Here is an 18,088-nt window from a genome sequence, read left to right on the forward strand (position 1 = left end):
TATACGCTACGATAACGGATACGCCCACTTTTAGTAAAGCTCTCTTCTGATTGGCTGTTCGTATAAATGACAGCTAATGTGATTGGTTAAATTTATATATGCTTGATAACGTACACGCCCACTTTTAGTCAAGCTCTCTCCTGATTGGCTGGGCATTTAAATGACAGCTAATGTGATTGGTTGAATCTTGCTCTGTCAATTCCTAGGCCAGATCTGTGTCAAATGTCTTGACTGCTTATCGCAACGCAGCAGCTGAAACCAAACAAGAACTGCAACATTCAGAGTTGTTTTTGCTTGTATTTAAGATATGCATGTTCACTACCACAACCATACACTTCCATGCAACACACACACTCTCACACACACACACTTACTTGTCTTTTTTTATATATTTACTGTATTGTTATTGTTATTATATATATCTTGTCCTAATTGTTTTGTTATCACTATTATGTAGTCATATTATTTCTTTATATTAATCTTGTCTTTAGGTAGAGGCGTCAGATAAGCCCAGTGGGTTTTTTGCCTCTTCCTGCACTGTATATTATTCATTTATTTTTTTGTTATGTTGTATAGTCTTAAATTGTGCAAAACAAATAAACAATAAACTATTCATATCTGTCTAGGATTTGGAACAAGCATTTGGAACCATTATAATACTTATACATACGTATAAATGCATGTATTCTCAGTCTTGCTTTGCATAAAAAGATAAGATAAGATAAGATATTCCTTTATTAGTCCCGCAGTGGGGAAATTTGCAGTGTACAGCAGCAAAAGGGATAGTGCAAAAAACAAGATGCATCAGCTAACACAGTAAAAAAAGAGCTAAACAAAGTGAAACAAAATATGAACCATTTAAATAGAAGGAAGTATAAAAATAGGAGCAGTATATACACTACTGACAATAAACAGACTATTAACAAAATTGCACAAGTGGAAAATGATATTGCACAGTGAGAATGAAATGTTATTCCACCTGAAAATATCATGTTATTGTCAGTTTTTGGTGTGTAAGTGAGTGTCAGTGGTCTACTGGGAACAGTGCTGGTTGTAGAGTCTGACAGCTGCAGGAAGGAAGGACCTGAAACGTAATTTAACATAACAACAACAACATAATTTGTTCTGGATCTTCATTATTCAATGATCCAAATATTGTCTTTGCACACCAGTTTTCTAGATTTTATTTGTTGGTTTTGAGATTTCATCTATTTTAAACCTGTGTGTTGTCCAATTGTATTGCTTGCTTCTGTTATTGTATTGTAAAACACCCCACACTGCACTAAATTGCACAAAATGTGCTGACTGATTTAATTAAAGTCTTAGCCTCAAGCATGCAGCAACAGCATAATGACCTGACGAAATAACACCCATAAAAAACAGAATAGCAGATTAGGCCCCAGTGAAAACTGTTGTATTGCCCTTCCATATTCACATAGCTCCTTGTTGTAAGAGAAAATAAAATATTGTTTAATATAATTTGTCGGCCCAGTGGCCTAATGGATAAGGCATCAGCCTCCGGAGCTGGGGATTGTGGGTTCAAGTCCCACCTGGGTCGTGCAACACTATGTGTGATGACATGGTTTATAATGGAGTAGGATTAAGTCCCAGCAGACATGTAAGTGTGTAGTCACAAAAACACCACCTTGCAGTTAAAATGGATTAAATGCTGTGATAACCATGTGCACCACATTTTAATAGAACCTGACAAATGAAGAAGCAAAGTTTAACATTTCAACAGAACATTTTATTGACAGAAATACAAATGGCAATCAGAAATCTTCTGGCGTTGGTTTATCAGGTCTGTGTGATATAGTCAGAGACATTTTCCAGGCCTATGCATTCATTGTCCAGGTACTCCAGGATCATATTACCCCCATTGTACAGAGGAGTTTCTGGGTGAGCCAGCAGCGAGAGCAGAGTGTCGTCCATCCGGAGAGCCTCACCTGTCTGAGGATGACATAACCGCAGCTTCTACAAATGGAGAGGAGAGAGGCGCGCTGTTAAGACTTATTCAAGAAATATGCACTATGCTATGCTTTTTTCCCCAGGAATATTTAAATGCAAGTTTACAAATTAATTACATGTGGAAGAAAACATGACCTCTTAGATTAAAATATGGAATACCTTTGTTTTGAGATGAAAACCTATATTTTGTGTTGAAAAGCAATTGAAGCATCACTAAGAAACTTCACGTTATTGGCTATTAACTACAAGTGTAGGTAACCGTGAGAAAAAGCGTGAATACACGGAAATGATGTACTGCTTATGGCTTTAACCCTTTTGACATGCAAAACATTACATGCATAACACTGCTTAATCCAGCTTCTGGTAAACAGAGTTGTCTCCTGCGGCTAACACCTGCATTTCATGTGTGCAAACAAGGTTGATCTATATATGAGCTTTACTGTTGACAATATTCTTCTTTTATCTTATTTTAAGAAGTGGATGTTATGAAAAAGACAAGAAAGGATAGTCTAAGAAACAAAAAAAATAGGCTGAAAGGTGAGGGAAGCAGATCAGATAAGTGACTGTACTCTTGCTATCTGTTACCTTAGCTGTCAGTACATTGTTGTTGTTCTTGAGGCTAGCTAGAGAGGCTGCATAATCCACCACTTTCCCCACACTCCATTTGGAACAGAAGAACATGGGTTGGCTGGCGTCTTTGGATTCCTTAGGAAGATAAACCTGAAAATAGGATCTTTCTGTCTGGAAGGCCAAGAAAGGACAGGAAGAGTACAAAATAATAAACACAAAATAATACATAAAGGTTACACTGTAGATAATATCAATAGGAAAATGTATTATCACAATACTACTTAAAAAAAACAAGACAGCTATAGGACTTTACCTGTGGCAGCCCCTTGTTTCCTGCAGCATGCAGCTTCAGTTTCATTAATGCTACCTTAGCTGCAGTTGCACTGTTCTTTGCTCCTCTGCGCCCTTTACTTTTAGATAAGTCCTTTGACTCTGAGTAGCCAAAAGAAAGTGACAAACATAATCCAAATGTAAGTAGGTTAAAGAACACAAACAGATGTACATTAGTTATGAAAAAGATGAGAGCATTTTGTTCAACACTGATCCCATGTGGACAAATAAGGAATCACAGAAGGAATTCTGTCAAAATAGCAAATACTAGAGACTACACTGTAACTGACCAACAATCTTTTGCACCAGCTCTTTAGTGGCTGCCATTCGAGGCTTTTGGACCTCCAACTTCTCACACTTGTGATCATCTTGATGACGATGGCTATAAGGCAAGAACAAGAGAAATATGTACCTTTCAGTTTAGCGGTTTCATTGATAAGATAGTAATATACTGTACATAATGAGGCCTCTGTATGAAGTATATGAGCTAAGATGTACTGTACAGATTAACACAAAGTATGTTGATTTATTAAAAAGGTTAAAGAAAAAGAGAAGAAACTGTAAACTTACGCCAAACAGAAATGTTTTTCACACTGTGGACATATCACCGGCAACAATTCTTTTCCCTTGCAGTCTTGAAATGAACATGGATAACTTGTGCTGCCTCCCACGGTCTGTGTTTCCTTTTTCACTGGCTCCTGGAGAAAGTCAAAGGAAATATTAAAACAATCCAGCCAGTATCTAAGGAATTAAGGAACAGAGCAACATGTTCCAGTAGTAATCTTATCAAAGAAGGACATTGGGAATATGTAATCAACAACACAGTGTACCTCACACCGTGAACATGAATGGGCCTCTCTGCTTCTGTGCTCAAGGCTGTAAGAAACACAAAGATATTTCATCAAAAATAAAACATGTGGAGGTGAAAAGTATAGTTCAGAGCAAAATAGTGTTCCTATATCCACAAACATTTTTTTTGGAATAACTCCTTTATCACTTAGAGTACAGGATCTGAATACTTCCTCTAACTTTAGACATTTCTTTCCTTTGGGTGATGGTGACTTCTTACCAGAAAACACCACGGCAGAGATTACAAGCAAATGGAAGAAAATCTGAAAGAATAACATGGAGAACAAATTCAGCAAACTGCAAAACACAGACACCTCATTGCCAATTCTGTCAATACTATGACACTATCAGTCTATGCCAGGGGTCAGCAACCTTTACTATCAAAAGAGACATTTTAGGCAAAATAATAAAAAGAAATCTGTCTGGAGCTGCAAAATATTTGAGCATTATGATGAAGGTAACACAGTTTATAGTCTAAGTATATAGTATATAAGTCTAATGCAGTGAGGGCCAAAGAGCAAATTGCACTACGGAATATTAGGGCCACATTGAGGGAAAAAAACATCTGAGATTTACCGAATTAAGTCAGAATATTACAAGAAAAAAGTTGTAACATTAAGAGAAAAAAGTTGTAATATTATGAGAAAAAAGTCAGAATATTACAATAATAAAGTCATAATATTACGAGAATAAAGTCATAATATTATGAGAATAAAGTCATAACTTTATGAGAATAAAAGTCTTAATATAACAAAAATAAAGTCATAATATTACGATAATAAAGTCATAATATTACGAGAAAAAAAACATAACTTTACGAGAAAAAAGAAAATAACACGTAAAATTACTACTTTATAATACTGACTTTATTCTCATAATACTACAACTTTTTTTCTCATAAACTTCTGACTTCTTTTTCATAATATTATGACTTTATTCTCGTAATATTATGACTTTATTCTTGAAATCTCAGGTTTATTTTTTCCCTCAATGTGGCCCTAACACTCTGTCCTACCATAGACCTACAACAATGATAAATAAAAATGAAAAGTTAAACAAAAAACAGTTATTCATTTCCATGTTTATAAATCCACAGGGAGCCACTGGAGAGGAGCTGAAGAGCAGCAGGTTGCTGACCTTTGACCCCTGATCCCTGACCTTATTAGGTAGAAGACATTGATGTCTGATAGATACAAAGTAACGTTACATTGCATTGTAGCTGCTACACAGCTAACAGGCTAACCACGCTAAAGAGCCGCTCAATGTGTTTCATATTAACGTATATGACAGGACAATATCAAACATCAACATCCTTTCTTGTCGTTACTCAGGTGGAGATGAAACAGACCTTTCTGACTGCAGGAATCGATCTGACAATGCTTCCCAATGTCTATTTCAGCCATTGGATAGCTAGCCGTTAGCCGTTAGCATGCTACGGAAGTCAACACTTCTTCTTCTTCTTTGGTGTTTATTGGCGGTAGGTGCATTACCGCCACCTACCGGACTGGAGTGTGGAGCAATAGATTGGCAGGAAAAAAATAAAATAAAATAATAACAATAACATAAATAAATAAATAATAATTACTAATAATAATAACAATAATACTAATAATAATTAAATTATCTCCATTATTCCTGTTGCCCTTAAGTAATTGATTAGAAGATTGTGTACTTTCTTAGATGTCTTTCCTAACAGATTCCCCATTGTAATATTTCCATCATCTACTCCTGATAGCAATTCCCTTCTTTCTTCGTCATATTTGTTGCACTCTATAAGAACATGCTTGACAGTTTTCGGTTTATTACAGTGCGTGCATAGTCCAGTTGGGTGCTTGCCTATTCTATGGAGTGTTTGGTTTAATCCTGTATGTCCTATTTTCGGACGGGTAATGACCATCTCTTCCCTTGGGCTCCCGCTCCGTATTCCACCAGCTCCTACATGTTTCTGAATACTGTACAGATGTCTCCCGGTGTCACTTAAGTCCCAGTATTCTTGGCAGGTTTTGTGCATTTTAGTCCTTAATGATAGTTTTAATCTCTGCTTTACTTAACGGTATTTGTATGTCAATTAAGTGTCGTTTTAATGATTGTTTGGCCAATATATCTGCATTCTCATTTCCTTCCACCCCTATGTGTGCAGGAACCCAAAGGAAGTGAACACAACCTTTGACCCCAACAGTGAAACCACGTGACTGAGTTTTTTTTCTGCTTTCTTTTTAAAGTTTCACTGAGACAAATTATTTTTTATTAACCTTTTTTTATGTGTATAACAGTATTTACTTGACTTTTAGCTCATATTAGGATGCAGGTTTCAATTTTTTATTTTTTATTTTATCGCCTTACACAAAACACTTACGGTATTAATTGTTGACTTTTTGTACAAAAGTCTTACGTTCAACATTTTATTTTGGCCTATGTTTTTATCTGTATTGTTTTTTATCTTGCACTATTTTAACTTATGTAAAGCACTTTGTAACTTTGTTTGGAAAGGTGCTATACAAATAAAGTTTATTATTATTATTATTATTATTATAATTTGTGCAAAATTATAACGGAAGTTATCGTTTGATTATTTAAAAAAAAAAAGTTTTTTAATTATTTGTTAACCAACTTCAAACCAAGCTAAGAGAGAGCTCACTATGAAAAGGGGGAGGAGGAAGTGCGTCAGGTGTCACTACGTCACGCAGGTAATGCTGAAAGGTGTGGTGAAAGGTTCTGGTTTGAATTGAAAGCACACAAAGCCGTCGAGCTGGAAAATCCGCTCGCAACACACCCGCCTGTAAAAACATCGTGAAGGGCGACACAGAGGCTGTGGAGAGCTTTTGTTACCTGCGCAGTTTATACACAAAAAGCTGCTAAAAAAATGAGCAAAATCGCGAAATTATTCAAGGGGAGCTCCAGCTCCAGCTCGAGTTCATCGAGCTCCTCTAGGTCCAGACACCACCGGTCCAAAGGTCCTTCACCTCAAGAGGCCATCCACAAACTCAGGGAAACAGAAGAAATGCTGACGAAGAAACAAGACTACCTGGAGAAGAGGATACAGCAGGAACTAATGATAGCCAAGAAGAATGGCACAAAAAACAAGAGAGGTAGGATTTTTATCCTAGTGTGTAAACACCTGTGCACCTGTTCACCTTTGATAAAAGGCATTTATGAGGCCTATGTGCTCCTAGGGCTTAAAATTGTACTTTTAAGAAGATTTAAGGGACAAATCGAAGGAAAAACTCTTTACAAGTATTAAAGTTTATAATACTTTCAGTAAGGCAAGGCAGCTTTATTTGTAGAGCACATTTCAGCAAAGGGCAATTCAAAGTGCTTTACATAAACATTCAAGAACATTGCGACAAAGTGCAAAAGAACATTAAGACATAATTAAAACAGTTATAAAAACATTAAAGATTAGAAAATAAAAACAAGTTAAAAATAAAAGCTTTAGGATAGAAGCTAAAAAAGAGTATAACACACAAGAGTAAAAGCTCTAGTTGCAGTATAAGATCATTATCTGGTTTAATGAAAGGCAGCAGCAAACAGGAAAGTTCTAAGCTTGATTTAAAAGAACTCAGAGTTGGAGCGAAACAATAAAGTAACAATAAGGCCTCTAAGCTACACATACTTCCCTATAAGATGATTTGCCTACGGTGATTTGTTTTTGAGGTTGTGATGATGTTTTCCATGTGAGCAAATGGTCTAGCAAGTATAACAGGTTTGTAACAAGTGAGATGACATGATGATCAAATAAAATAAGTTTTATTTAACCTGAAAGTTGCTCTCCATGTGCAAGAAAAGTCAAAGCTTTACGAGAAAAAAGTCATAATATTACGAGAATAAAGTCATAACTTTACGAGAAAAAGAGTCGTAATATTACAAGAATAAAGTCATAATATTATGAGAAAAAAGTCATAACTTTACGAGAAAAGTCATAATATTACAAGAATAAAGTCATAATATTACGAGAATAAAGTCATAACTTTTCGAGAATAAAGTCATAACTTTACGAGAAAAAAGGCGTAATATTACGAGAATAAAGTCATAACTTTACGAGAATAAAGTCATGTGACCGATCAAATAAAATATATTTTATTTAACCTGAGAGTTGCTCTCTCTGTGCAAGAAACAGTGTTCACTGTGTTTTCTCAGGTAAAACCTTGTGCTGCTGCATTGCTCGTTGAATCACCTCAGACTAAAAATAAACAAAGGGAGGGACTTTGTTTCTTTTGTTTGTGAACGCCCAGCACTCAACCAAATAGCAGAGGCCAGAGGAAAGGTGTGCAAATTGTCACAAAAAAAAATCACACAATATTTCTGTATCAGCTGCCCTGCAGGCCTTGAAGAGGAAGAAGCGCTTGGAGCAGCAGCTGACGCAGATCGATGGCACGCTCTCCACCATCGAGTTCCAGAGGGAAGCTCTGGAGAACTCACACACCAACACGGAGGTCCTGAAGAACATGAGCTTTGCTGCCAAGGCCATGAAGGAGGTCCATGACAACATGTAAGAACATGGGCTTCATAAAACAACAAGAACTGATAAGATATTGTTGAAAACTGTATCTTCTTACTCGAAAAATCTTGGGATATACAGCAATAACAATCCCTAAAAGTCCTGGCACGATTGTGTTTTTGTATCAAGTTATTTTTCCAGTTGACCTTGCAAGCTGATTAATTTGACTCTTGATAGGAAACCTAGCAGTGTGTGCCAGCAACATCATGTTAAGGCATTTTGTAACATACTTTAGAATGGAAAACTGCAAAAAGGATTTCACCTTAGCAAATTAAAAATGTTCAGGAATATTTATTTTTATTCATAAAGCTAAAAGGAAAATCCTCAACTCAGGACAAACTTTTACAAATTGTTTTGTTTTAGGTGAAAAAGAAAACTATTAATAAATGAAAGGGAAAATAATCATGATCATTTTCAATAATTAAATAGTCATTAGCTGCAGCCCTATAAGTTCAGTTAATTGTTTCCATCTTTTTGCTTTATAGCATCCAAGAATAAAAAATAAAAAATATATATATATATAATTTGGGGGGTTGTTTTTAAAGGAACTCCTTAAAGTGAGGAAAACGTTTAAACTTAAGTTTACAGTGATGTGTAATCTAAACTCTTTGCCTCTCTCTTTTCTTATTTTCAGGGACATTGACAAGATAGATGATCTGATGCAGGACATCACAGAGCAACAGGACGTGGCCAAAGAGATCAGTGAAGCAATCTCTGGACCTTTCGGCGAGACATATGACGAGGTTGAGATCTTTTACTTCCTCTTTCATAGCAGCATTCACTCTCTTCTTTTACAAAATGCATCTAACAACACTCCTGTGCAACTTGTGTTTTCTTAGGATGAGCTGATGGCCGAGCTGGAGGAGCTGGAACAGGAGGAGCTGGAGGACAACATGAAGAGAATGGGCGGATTACCCAGCGTGCCCAGCTCCAGACTGCCGTCTGCACCGGCCAGTCACCGCGCAAGTAAGTTCAACTCTGTATTAGAGGGCAAATTACTACAGCGGCTTTTTTAAATGTACGGGACACTTTCACATTGTTATCACCAAATATGAATTTTAGAATTGAGCTGCCAAAAATACAATCATATGGCTGATACTGAGGACATTGAATAGTTATTTATCCAGTAAGAATACCAAATTTTTACTTCAGCTTTCCAAAGATTAACATTTGCTGCTTTTTTTGCATAGCAATAAAACGTTATACCTTCAGGGGTTTTTGACTGTTGGTCAGACCAAAATCCGCACTTTGAAGACATCATTTTGGGCTAGAAAAACATAAAACATATGGCCATGTAACATTTTTAAACATATACACTGTTTACACTGTTTTGGTGGAATTTTATGCTTATATTAACCCTTAGTACCCTTAGCCTACGTAACCCTTAGCCTTACCCTGATATAAATGGTCCATAATAATTTGGTAGCATTCATTTTTGTCCTTCTTTCTACAGCAACCAAGAAAAGGGTTGAAGATGATGACGACATGGCCATGCTGGCATCGTGGGCAACTTGATTACATTAAGGCAGCTTTAATGTACAGCCATCTCTCTCTCTCTCTTTTTAAGCTTTTTATATTATTTTTGAAGGTTCTTAGGGAAAATAAGCTTATTGGCTTGTAATGCCACTTTACAGATTATATTTATCAAGAAATTAACATTTTTAAGTGAAGGAATAAACAAAATGTATTGTTTTTGTTTTGTTAGCCTGTACATGCACTACTTTGATAGGCCTAATGAAGACATAACGAAGATATGCCTGTGATGTTTTTAACACAGATCAGAATGCTTAACTGTATTGGCTGTAAATAAAGTCTGATTTTGCTTTAATGTTGTAAATATATTGCTTGCTTGCATCAACGTTCAACAATAAAACCGTCCCCTACATAGACTATTGTCTAAAAGTATTGTCCTAATTACTGTATTTACAGTGGATGAAAATTAGATTTGTTTGGATTACAAGGGTGACCAGATGTTGGTTTGTTAGTATCTGGTCACCCTAATTACAAATGATACCAATTTTAAAAGACATTTTAGTTCACTTAATACTCATCAATGGTATAGATCAGGGGTCTGCAACATGTGGCTATGGAGCCACATGTGGCTCTTTAGCTCCTCTCCAGTGGCTCCCTGTCGATTTTTTAAAATGGAAATGAATAACTGTTTTTTGTTTACATTTTCATTTTTATTTATCATTGTCTATGGTACGACGGAGTATTAGGGCCACATTGAGGAAAAATAAATAAATCTGAGATTTCGAGAATAAAGTCATAATATTATAAAGTAGTAATTTTACCTGTTATTTTCTTTTTTTCTCTTAAAGTTATGACTTTATTCTTGTAATATTACGACTTTTTTTATCCTACATTTATGACTTTATTCTCGTAATATTAAGACTTTTTTCCCCCTAAATTTATTACTTTATTCTCATAATATTACGACATTTTTCCCCTTAAAGGGACTATTTGTAACTTTGTACGCGCATAAATGTAGCGGGTCGGCACACATGCGCGCTCGCATATGCGCGTTCAGCGACACGCTGGAGAGCCCCGCTGCCTCAGCCTGCACTTAGGCAGGAAAAGCCAACACTAGGATCAGATCTAAATCATGTTCATGGAGAGACCTTCGTCTGGTCAGCTAACATTACTGCCAAGCAGCTGAAATATAGAGTGATATTGTGGTTTTAGCTGACTTGTGTCGACTCACTGTTTTGAGTGATGCTCGTTCAGGTATATTGAGAGCGAGCAAGCGCGAGCCCGACGCTGACTTTCGTTGATTTCACGGCCACAGGTGTCGCTGTTAAGAAGCATTTCTGAAAGTTACAAATAGTCCCTTTAAATTTATGACTTTATTCTTGTAATACTATGACTTTTTTTCTCCTAAATTTATGACTTTATTCTCGTAATATTACGACTTTTTTCTCCTAAATTTATGACTTTATTCTCGTAATATTACAACTTTTTTTCTCCTAAAGTTATGACTTTATTCTCGTAATATTACAACTTTTTCTCGTAATATTACGACTTTATTCTCTTAATATTACAACTTTTTTTCTCGTTAAATTGTGACTTTGTTCCCGTAATATTACGACTTTTCCCCCCCTAAATTTATGACTTTATTCTCGTAATATGACTTTTATTCTCGTAAAGTCATGACTTTATTCTGTTATTCTTAGATGTTTTTTCCCTCAATGTGGCCCTAATACTCCGTAATACATTTGCTCTTTGGCCCTCACCGCATTAAACTTATATACTATATACTTAGACTATAAACTATGTCATCACAATGATCAAATGTTTTGCAGCTCCAGACAGATTTTTTTTACCTAAAACGGGTCTTTTGATAGTAAAGGTTGCTGGCCCCTGGTATAGCTTCTATACTGTATTTACATCCTTAACTATCACCCTTTTGTCTCATTATCTTACATCCGGTCATGCTTTTATTTTGAAAGGTGTGACCGGGTGTAACGTCTGTACGTCCGGTTAGCTTCTCTTCTCTGTCAGCAGGTAGGAGGAAGTCCTCTAGTTAGTGTTGAACCAGCCGCACAAAGACAACTTATACCTGAATACAACCTCGATCAGGACTAACACAGAGTATGGAAGCGAGTAGACCACTTCACACGGAAGGTGAGCCACTAACTTTATTATGTTTAACTGTATAAGTTATTAAAGATATAATGGGGAGTTTCCTATGCTAATAAAATTAGCACAAAGTTAGCTTTGAACTGTTTACAGGCTAAACATGACCACACAAACCCGGATGTATGACGTCATCAAACAGAAAGTTCTCTTTCTTGAAAGAGAAATAAGTATTTCACCTACTTCAGTGTTGTTATTACTCTGTTATTAACTAAGTCCTATGCCTGTATTCTCATGGATTTAGCACAATGTAATGGGTAACTGATTGGGAAGCTAATATCATCATATGTGATGGATATCACAACAAAAACACACATTTTATATCTTAAATATTTAAAAAGTATTGTTTTTTATTGTACTGGTGTAACTACGTTATATTATTAGTTTATATGGTAGCCAAAAAAAAAGGTAAAAACTACAATATCCATTACATTGAGTTGAACTAAATTATTAGTCAATTAATTAATCGATTAATTGGCTACAGTTTCTGATCATCAGTTAATTCATTGTTTAGGTAATTTTTAAAGCAAAAATAGAAGCTCTATAAATGCATTTTTCATTATTTTCTGATATGTTACTGACCAAACGATTAATTGAGAAAATATCCAGCAGGTTAATTATAATAATAATTAAAATAGTCATAGTTAGTATTAGGGATGTAACATATCAGAAAATAATGAAAAATGCATTTATGGAGCTTCTATTTTTGCGTTAAAAATTACCTAAACAATGAATTAACTGCTCATCAGAAATTGTACCCATGAATTTTCTGTCATCAAGTAGTCAATTAATTAATTGACTAATAATTTAGTTCAACTCAATGTACTGATGTAACTACGTTATATTATGAGTTTATATGGTAGCCAAAAAAAGATAAAAACTACAATACCCATTACATTGAGTTGAACTAAATTATTAGTATTGTAATATATAAATATCGTATCGTTGTCAAAAGAATTGATATAATATTGTATCGTGAGGAAACTTGTGATTTACATTCTTGTTAGTATATAAACTCTTGTCAAGACCCTATAGCAATCTATCCCAATACTGAAATATATAACTTTACTGACCACAGCCAGAGATGCCACTGGAACAGAAGAGGAGGCCAAGAAGGCAGCAGCAGCTGCAGCCAAGGTGGCTAACCGCCTGCCCGAGGTTCGTCTGGTGGTGCTGGGCTGGAGGTGGCCGGGGAAGAGCCTGACTGGAAACACCATCATAGGCCGGGAGGAGTTTCGCTTGGAGCGAGCGGCCGAGTTCTGTGTGAAGAGACAGACAGAAGTGCTAGGACGGCAGGTGACTGTGGTGGACACTCCAGGCTGGTTCTCCGCCCAGGATACACCACCCTCCTATAAACAGGAGCTAGTGAGAGGAGCATCCCTTTGCCCTCCAGGTCCACACGTCTTCCTGCTCGTCATCCCCGTGGGCATGTTCACAGAGGTGGACCGCGCTCGCATCGAGGAGCATGTGAGCCTCTTCGGCGAGCACGTGTGGAAGCACACAATTGTGGTTTTCACCTGGGCGGACGTGTTGAGGACCATTTCAATTGAGAGGTACATTCGCAGGGAGGGCAAGGAGCTGCAGTGGGTGATGGAGAAGTGTAAGCGAAGGTACTTTGTCATTAATAACTGCATATTCGGGGAGCATCCCCAGGTGGGGCGCTTGCTGGAGAGAGTGGAGAAGATGGTGGCAGAGGAGGGGGGCTACTACAACCCAGAGGAGGGGGAGAAGGAGAAGAAACCTCTGGATGAAAACCAGAATCCAGCCAGAGAGGGGCGGGAGCTGGGGGCACGGCCCAAACAGAACTCAGCTCTGAGTTTGTCCAAAGCCATGGAGGTGGAGCCGCTTTCCAGTGAGTGATGCACTTACAGTATCTTGGCTCACAAGAAAGTCAAACTGAAATCTCAGAATGTTATACGAGTTTCTTTCTGTTAATTAAATATAACAATTAAAGACCATGAACCTCTCTAACACCACTATAATACTAGTGATATCACAGCTAAATGTGTATTAAGCTTGTGTAAATGTCAAATGGAGCCCTATTAATAATGCACTCACTGTGTCTAATTCTAGATTAACGAGACACTCTTGGCTGACAGACCCTCTAAACCACAACTACCGGAGCATCTGCCTTACTCTCCTTATGGAAAAACTGCTTATTAGACAAGAAAGAAAAGGGTAACTGAAATTTCACTGAATGTTCAAACCAGTGTGATTTATTTATTTTTTTAATCAGACATGTTATGTGTGTTTTAGTCAAGTGCTCTTTATGATTCTCACTGTGATGATATGAGAGGCCTTTGCCACGTAAACGCCCTTTTTTTCATGCTGTCCAAATATTTATACTCCCCTGTTTTACCATGTAATTACATTTTGTTCTTTAGATGTTCTTGTTATAGTACCTGGAGGGTTGTGTGACGGGAGGGATTTAATTTAATCTAAAACGAGGAAGCACAAGCTGTTACACGTATGGCCGTCATCATTTTTAAACCCAATGTGTGTACACGCTTGGCGAATACAAACGGCAGAACTGCACTACTAAATTGTTACTCTATTATTCTGTCGGCGACCGTTGAGGGAACTGCTTTTTTTAACGATTCCCATTTGTTGTGACCAAACTGTAAATGCTTTTCTCATGCTGCAATGTTTATTACACTCTCAGTGTACAGTTATAAAGCACTTGGGCAGTTATTGATTTTGTGTGTTGCCTTACAGCAGTGGTTTTGTTTCCCTTAAATGGATCTTTCACATTTATATCGCTGTGTGGCAGAGGGATGTATTTCAGGAAAGGATGCGCTACAATGGAGAGCTGCAATGATTAGGGGATTTTAATCGACAGAAAATACATCTGCAACTATTTTGATAATCGATTAATAGTTTGGTTGGTGAGAAGCACTGAATGTAAACAGAACTTTTGTTTTTATAAGAAAACCCCACCGGGCGCCTTAAAGGTCTTTGTTTGCAGAAAAAACAAGAATCTTGGTGAAAGCTGGTGTCTGGTGTCTTTGGCTTTCAGCAGGCTATACAAGCAGTATGTTAAGACTCTCCAACTCTTTGTTCTGGTGTACTATTATTGGATAGAGTCAGCTGCTCTGGACAGACCCTCAAATCTTCTATGAGGACGCGTGTAACTGTAGGCCTTTGATCAGGTAGTGGCATACTTGCCAACCTTGTGACCTCAGAAATAGATTTCAAAACCAAAGTGGGGCATGTGGGGGTCCTCCTCCAGAAAAAAAATTGTAGTTTCAGAGACTTTGTTTCCTGCATTCTGGTGACTTTTAAAGAGTGAAAATAACAAAATAATAAGATATGTAAAATATGATATGTATGCGAGATCTAAGCGACGACGGCTTTTCGCTGTGTCTCTTCCACCGGGAAACAACATTAGGCGTAGCTCTATTATTGTCCGGGGGGAAACAGTAAGGCTTATACACGCTGTACAGTGCCAGAAACAGGTTGAGAGTACAAAAAGGTGTAAGAATGTGTCATAAATTTGGAGAAATATGTGAGTGACCCTGGGAGGAAACCGGGAAAATCGTTGGGGTAATGTTAGACCGCCATCCGAGTGTCCCAGTTAAAGGAAACATACACAAACAATGGTTACATACTGTTGTGTGAACCAGTTGAATCACTCCAATACTACCTGTGTCTGTTCACAGTAGCGAATCCTTGCCATGAACATATCCCTCTGCTGCAGATCAGTTCACATATACACAATATAACTGTCAGTTTTACTCTGTTTTACGTGGGAACACTGCTAATTTAGTTTTAATGAAGCAGGTGTGAATCAGGTACTAATAACATTGCTAGAGTGGCTGTGAGTTTCAAGGACCCTGGGAAAAATCAACTGACTTTATGCCTTTTATTGTAGGAATGCTGTAGATAATAGTTCTTTTAAGAAGCTGGCAGTCTTTTGCATGAATATGTTTGTACTCATTAGAGAGTAGAGAGCAAACCCAATGCTGTATACTCAGATATGCACTATGACTATTTCACCCAGTGTGGGCAAATACAAACATGTTTGTTGACATTTAGTTACTGTAATATTAGACGGGGAAACAGGGAAGACCTGTTGTACACTAGTGCCTAAAGGACTCAGTATGACTGACATTTTATTTTTTCATTTTATTCAGGGGGTTTGTCAAAACAACACGGCTACAGATGTGGGTCATACTGTATTTGGTTAAATGATAAGAGGTCTGATAATCAGCACTCCGATATGAGTGTTCAAATGGAACAACTAATGTTTCAGTCAGAAAACAGCAAGTGTTTCATAAAAGTAATAATTAAATGGGAGGAGTTTTAAACAGAAAATGAGGTCAGTATATAGCAGACGTGTACAAAACTGCTACAGGGCATGCAACCTAATATAACCCACCTTTGTAGCAGTGTTTCTAATGGTGATTGAGTTACTTTTCTAAGTCCAGCATGTGAATCAAGTTACTCTTAAGAAATTAATGGACGAAGCAGAGTCGTCTCTCTGGGCTTTAGTAGGCCTACAACGTGTCTTATTGTCCCACACTATTCACAGTAGATCTGCTTGTTAGAAATGCACTGTGTTGTTCTTCGACTAAGTTCAAATAAATCTATATTTTGATCTAACTCTGGTTCTTGAATCATTTACAGGTGAAGACTAGGGCTGTCAATCGACTAAAACAGTGGTTCTCAAACTTTTTTCACCAAGTATCACCTCAGAAAATATTTGGCTCTCCAAGTACCACCATTATGACCAATGTTAAAATACAGTAGCGTAGGCCTACCCTATTCAGCAATGCACAGTTCACACAGGAGGCAAATTTATTCCTAACAAGAATATTACTTGTTGTTGACTTTTGTCAGCCACAGCCACGCTGTACAAAGAGGTAGCACTAGAACTTGCACTTACTATTCCACACAACTCTCATACTACGCAAGGGGCAGCCTCTCACACTAGGCCTGCACCATATGAGGAACATCTGCGATGTGCGATAACACTGTTCAATATTGTGATGACGATATGACTTGTGATAAATAAACAAATATTGAAGAGTGCATATTCGCTATACATATGCATATACTGTATTTTATATATAACCAGGCTAAATGTTGTTTCTAGAGCAGCAACAGTAATGTTTACAACAGAAAAGTCACCATATAAACTCCTTAATATCTCACTGGAAACTATCTAACATGTTAATAAAATAAATCATATTCCTGACATGAAAATACTAAGTGAAGTTTATAAAGACTGAAGAACACAGACATCAGTCAGTATCAGTCATTCCTCCTGTCCTCTGTCCTCCTGTCCTGTCCTCTGTCTTCTGCTCTCCTGTCCTCTGTTCTCCTGTCCTCTGTCCTCCTGTCCTCTGCCCTCCTGTCCTCCTCCCTCTGTCCTCTGCCTTCCTGACCTCTGTCCTCCTCCCTATGTCCTCTGTCGTCCTGTCCTCTGCCCTCCTGTCCTCTGTCCTCCTCCCTCTGTCCTCCTGTCCTCTGTCCTCCTCCCTCTGTCCTCTGTCCTCCCTCTGTTCTGTCCTCATGCCCTCCTGTCCTCTGGTCCTCTGTCCTCATGCCCTCCTGTCCTCTGTCCTCCTGTCCTCTGCTGCAGTAACATTAGGACTGATAGAGTGAAGAGGAGCTGTTTGGTTTCAGCTGATGAGTTTACATGTAAGATATGAGACAAACTGACCTAAACAGTGAGACTACACAGCCTGCTGCAGCTTTAGTTTCAGCTGGTGTGGCCGAGGGTTTATGATACTTTATGAAGGTAATAAAATAATAACACAGAGGCTCAGTCTGCAGCGCATCACCGCTTCACGTCTTCCGTTCCTTCACAATAAACTCCCCTGACACTGAACACTGGATCACTGCTGACCAGGGAACTAAAGTCAGTCACAACTCAACTAGATAACTTACACGTGTTTACAGTCAGCTGTTAGCCGCCGAGCTAACGAACTGTGCAGATTGAAACGTTGCTTTCCTTTAACAGTTTCATCATGTTTATGCTTGTTGAACAGGTGTAATAATAACATATCTTGGCTTTACACTTGTAAAGTTGTATTGAATTCACAGTAACGAGTAGTTGTAGCTGTCTCCAGCGTGGCCTCTCTGATCAGCTGTTCACAGACTGACTGTGTGTTGATGTGAGAGGATTCATCGCGTTCCAGCCCTATTTCAGAGATTCCTCCATGACCACTACAGAGATCTACCACAGTTTGAGAACCACTGGATTAAAATATTGAATCACGGTTAAAAACATGA

The 18,088-nt window shown here is 37.6% G+C and overlaps 3 protein-coding genes and 1 non-coding gene across 5 annotated transcripts; 3 read left to right on the plus strand and 1 right to left on the minus strand.

Moving 5' to 3' along the window:
* The first annotated feature begins 1,485 nt into the window (after positions 1–1,485).
* trnar-ccg (transfer RNA arginine (anticodon CCG)) lies at positions 1,486–1,558 on the plus strand. The gene has a single exon. It is a non-coding gene; the product is annotated as a tRNA-Arg (tRNA).
* A 167-nt stretch (positions 1,559–1,725) lies between these two features.
* Positions 1,726–5,195, minus strand: zfand1 (zinc finger, AN1-type domain 1). The gene is made up of 8 exons (XM_074622076.1): positions 5,066–5,195; positions 3,938–3,980; positions 3,699–3,744; positions 3,439–3,566; positions 3,159–3,250; positions 2,852–2,970; positions 2,554–2,709; positions 1,726–1,974 (listed from the first exon to the last, which is right to left on the minus strand). Exons 1-8 carry the CDS (start codon positions 5,118–5,120, stop codon positions 1,798–1,800), a joined length of 816 nt encoding a protein of 271 aa, XP_074478177.1. The 5' UTR covers positions 5,121–5,195; the 3' UTR covers positions 1,726–1,797.
* A 1,191-nt stretch (positions 5,196–6,386) lies between these two features.
* On the plus strand, positions 6,387–10,105 carry chmp4c (charged multivesicular body protein 4C). The gene is made up of 5 exons (XM_074622098.1): positions 6,387–6,806; positions 8,029–8,206; positions 8,850–8,958; positions 9,055–9,181; positions 9,669–10,105. Exons 1-5 carry the CDS (start codon positions 6,581–6,583, stop codon positions 9,728–9,730), a joined length of 702 nt encoding a protein of 233 aa, XP_074478199.1. The 5' UTR covers positions 6,387–6,580; the 3' UTR covers positions 9,731–10,105.
* A 1,574-nt stretch (positions 10,106–11,679) lies between these two features.
* gimap4 (GTPase IMAP family member 4) lies at positions 11,680–16,453 on the plus strand. Of its 2 annotated transcripts, XM_074621472.1 has the most exons (3): positions 11,680–11,839; positions 12,930–13,703; positions 13,925–16,453. In XM_074621472.1, exons 1-3 carry the CDS (start codon positions 11,809–11,811, stop codon positions 13,927–13,929), a joined length of 810 nt encoding a protein of 269 aa, XP_074477573.1. In that variant the 5' UTR covers positions 11,680–11,808; the 3' UTR covers positions 13,930–16,453. The 2 variants fall into 2 exon arrangements, with proteins under 2 accessions (XP_074477573.1, XP_074477572.1); XM_074621471.1 differs by lacking the exon at positions 13,925–16,453 and having other exon boundaries at positions 12,930–13,818.
* Positions 16,454–18,088: the final 1,635 nt, after the last annotated feature.

This window comes from Sebastes fasciatus, chromosome 21, assembly GCF_043250625.1.
Source record: "Sebastes fasciatus isolate fSebFas1 chromosome 21, fSebFas1.pri, whole genome shotgun sequence".
Taxonomy (NCBI): domain Eukaryota; kingdom Metazoa; phylum Chordata; class Actinopteri; order Perciformes; family Sebastidae; genus Sebastes; species Sebastes fasciatus.

Bases quoted from the DNA above. Each gene is read 5' to 3' on its own strand.
- zfand1 (XM_074622076.1), bottom strand. From the start codon at position 5,120: ATGGCTGAAATAGACATTGGGAAGCATTGTCAGATCGATTCCTGCAGT. The intron at 2,710-2,851 runs GTAAAGTCCTAT...TTGGCCTTCCAG, and splicing joins GAAACAAGGGGCTGCCACAG to ACAGAAAGATCCTATTTTCA. The intron at 1,975-2,553 runs GTAACAGATAGC...CTCCATTTGTAG, and splicing joins ACAATGTACTGACAGCTAAG to AAGCTGCGGTTATGTCATCC.
- chmp4c (XM_074622098.1), top strand. From the start codon at position 6,581: ATGAGCAAAATCGCGAAATTATTCAAGGGGAGCTCCAGCTCCAGCTCG. The intron at 8,207-8,849 runs GTAAGAACATGG...TCTTATTTTCAG, and splicing joins AAGGAGGTCCATGACAACAT to GGACATTGACAAGATAGATG. The intron at 8,959-9,054 runs GTTGAGATCTTT...GTGTTTTCTTAG, and splicing joins TCGGCGAGACATATGACGAG to GATGAGCTGATGGCCGAGCT.
- gimap4 (XM_074621471.1), top strand. From the start codon at position 11,809: ATGGAAGCGAGTAGACCACTTCACACGGAAG. The intron at 11,840-12,929 runs GTGAGCCACTAA...TACTGACCACAG, and splicing joins TAGACCACTTCACACGGAAG to CCAGAGATGCCACTGGAACA.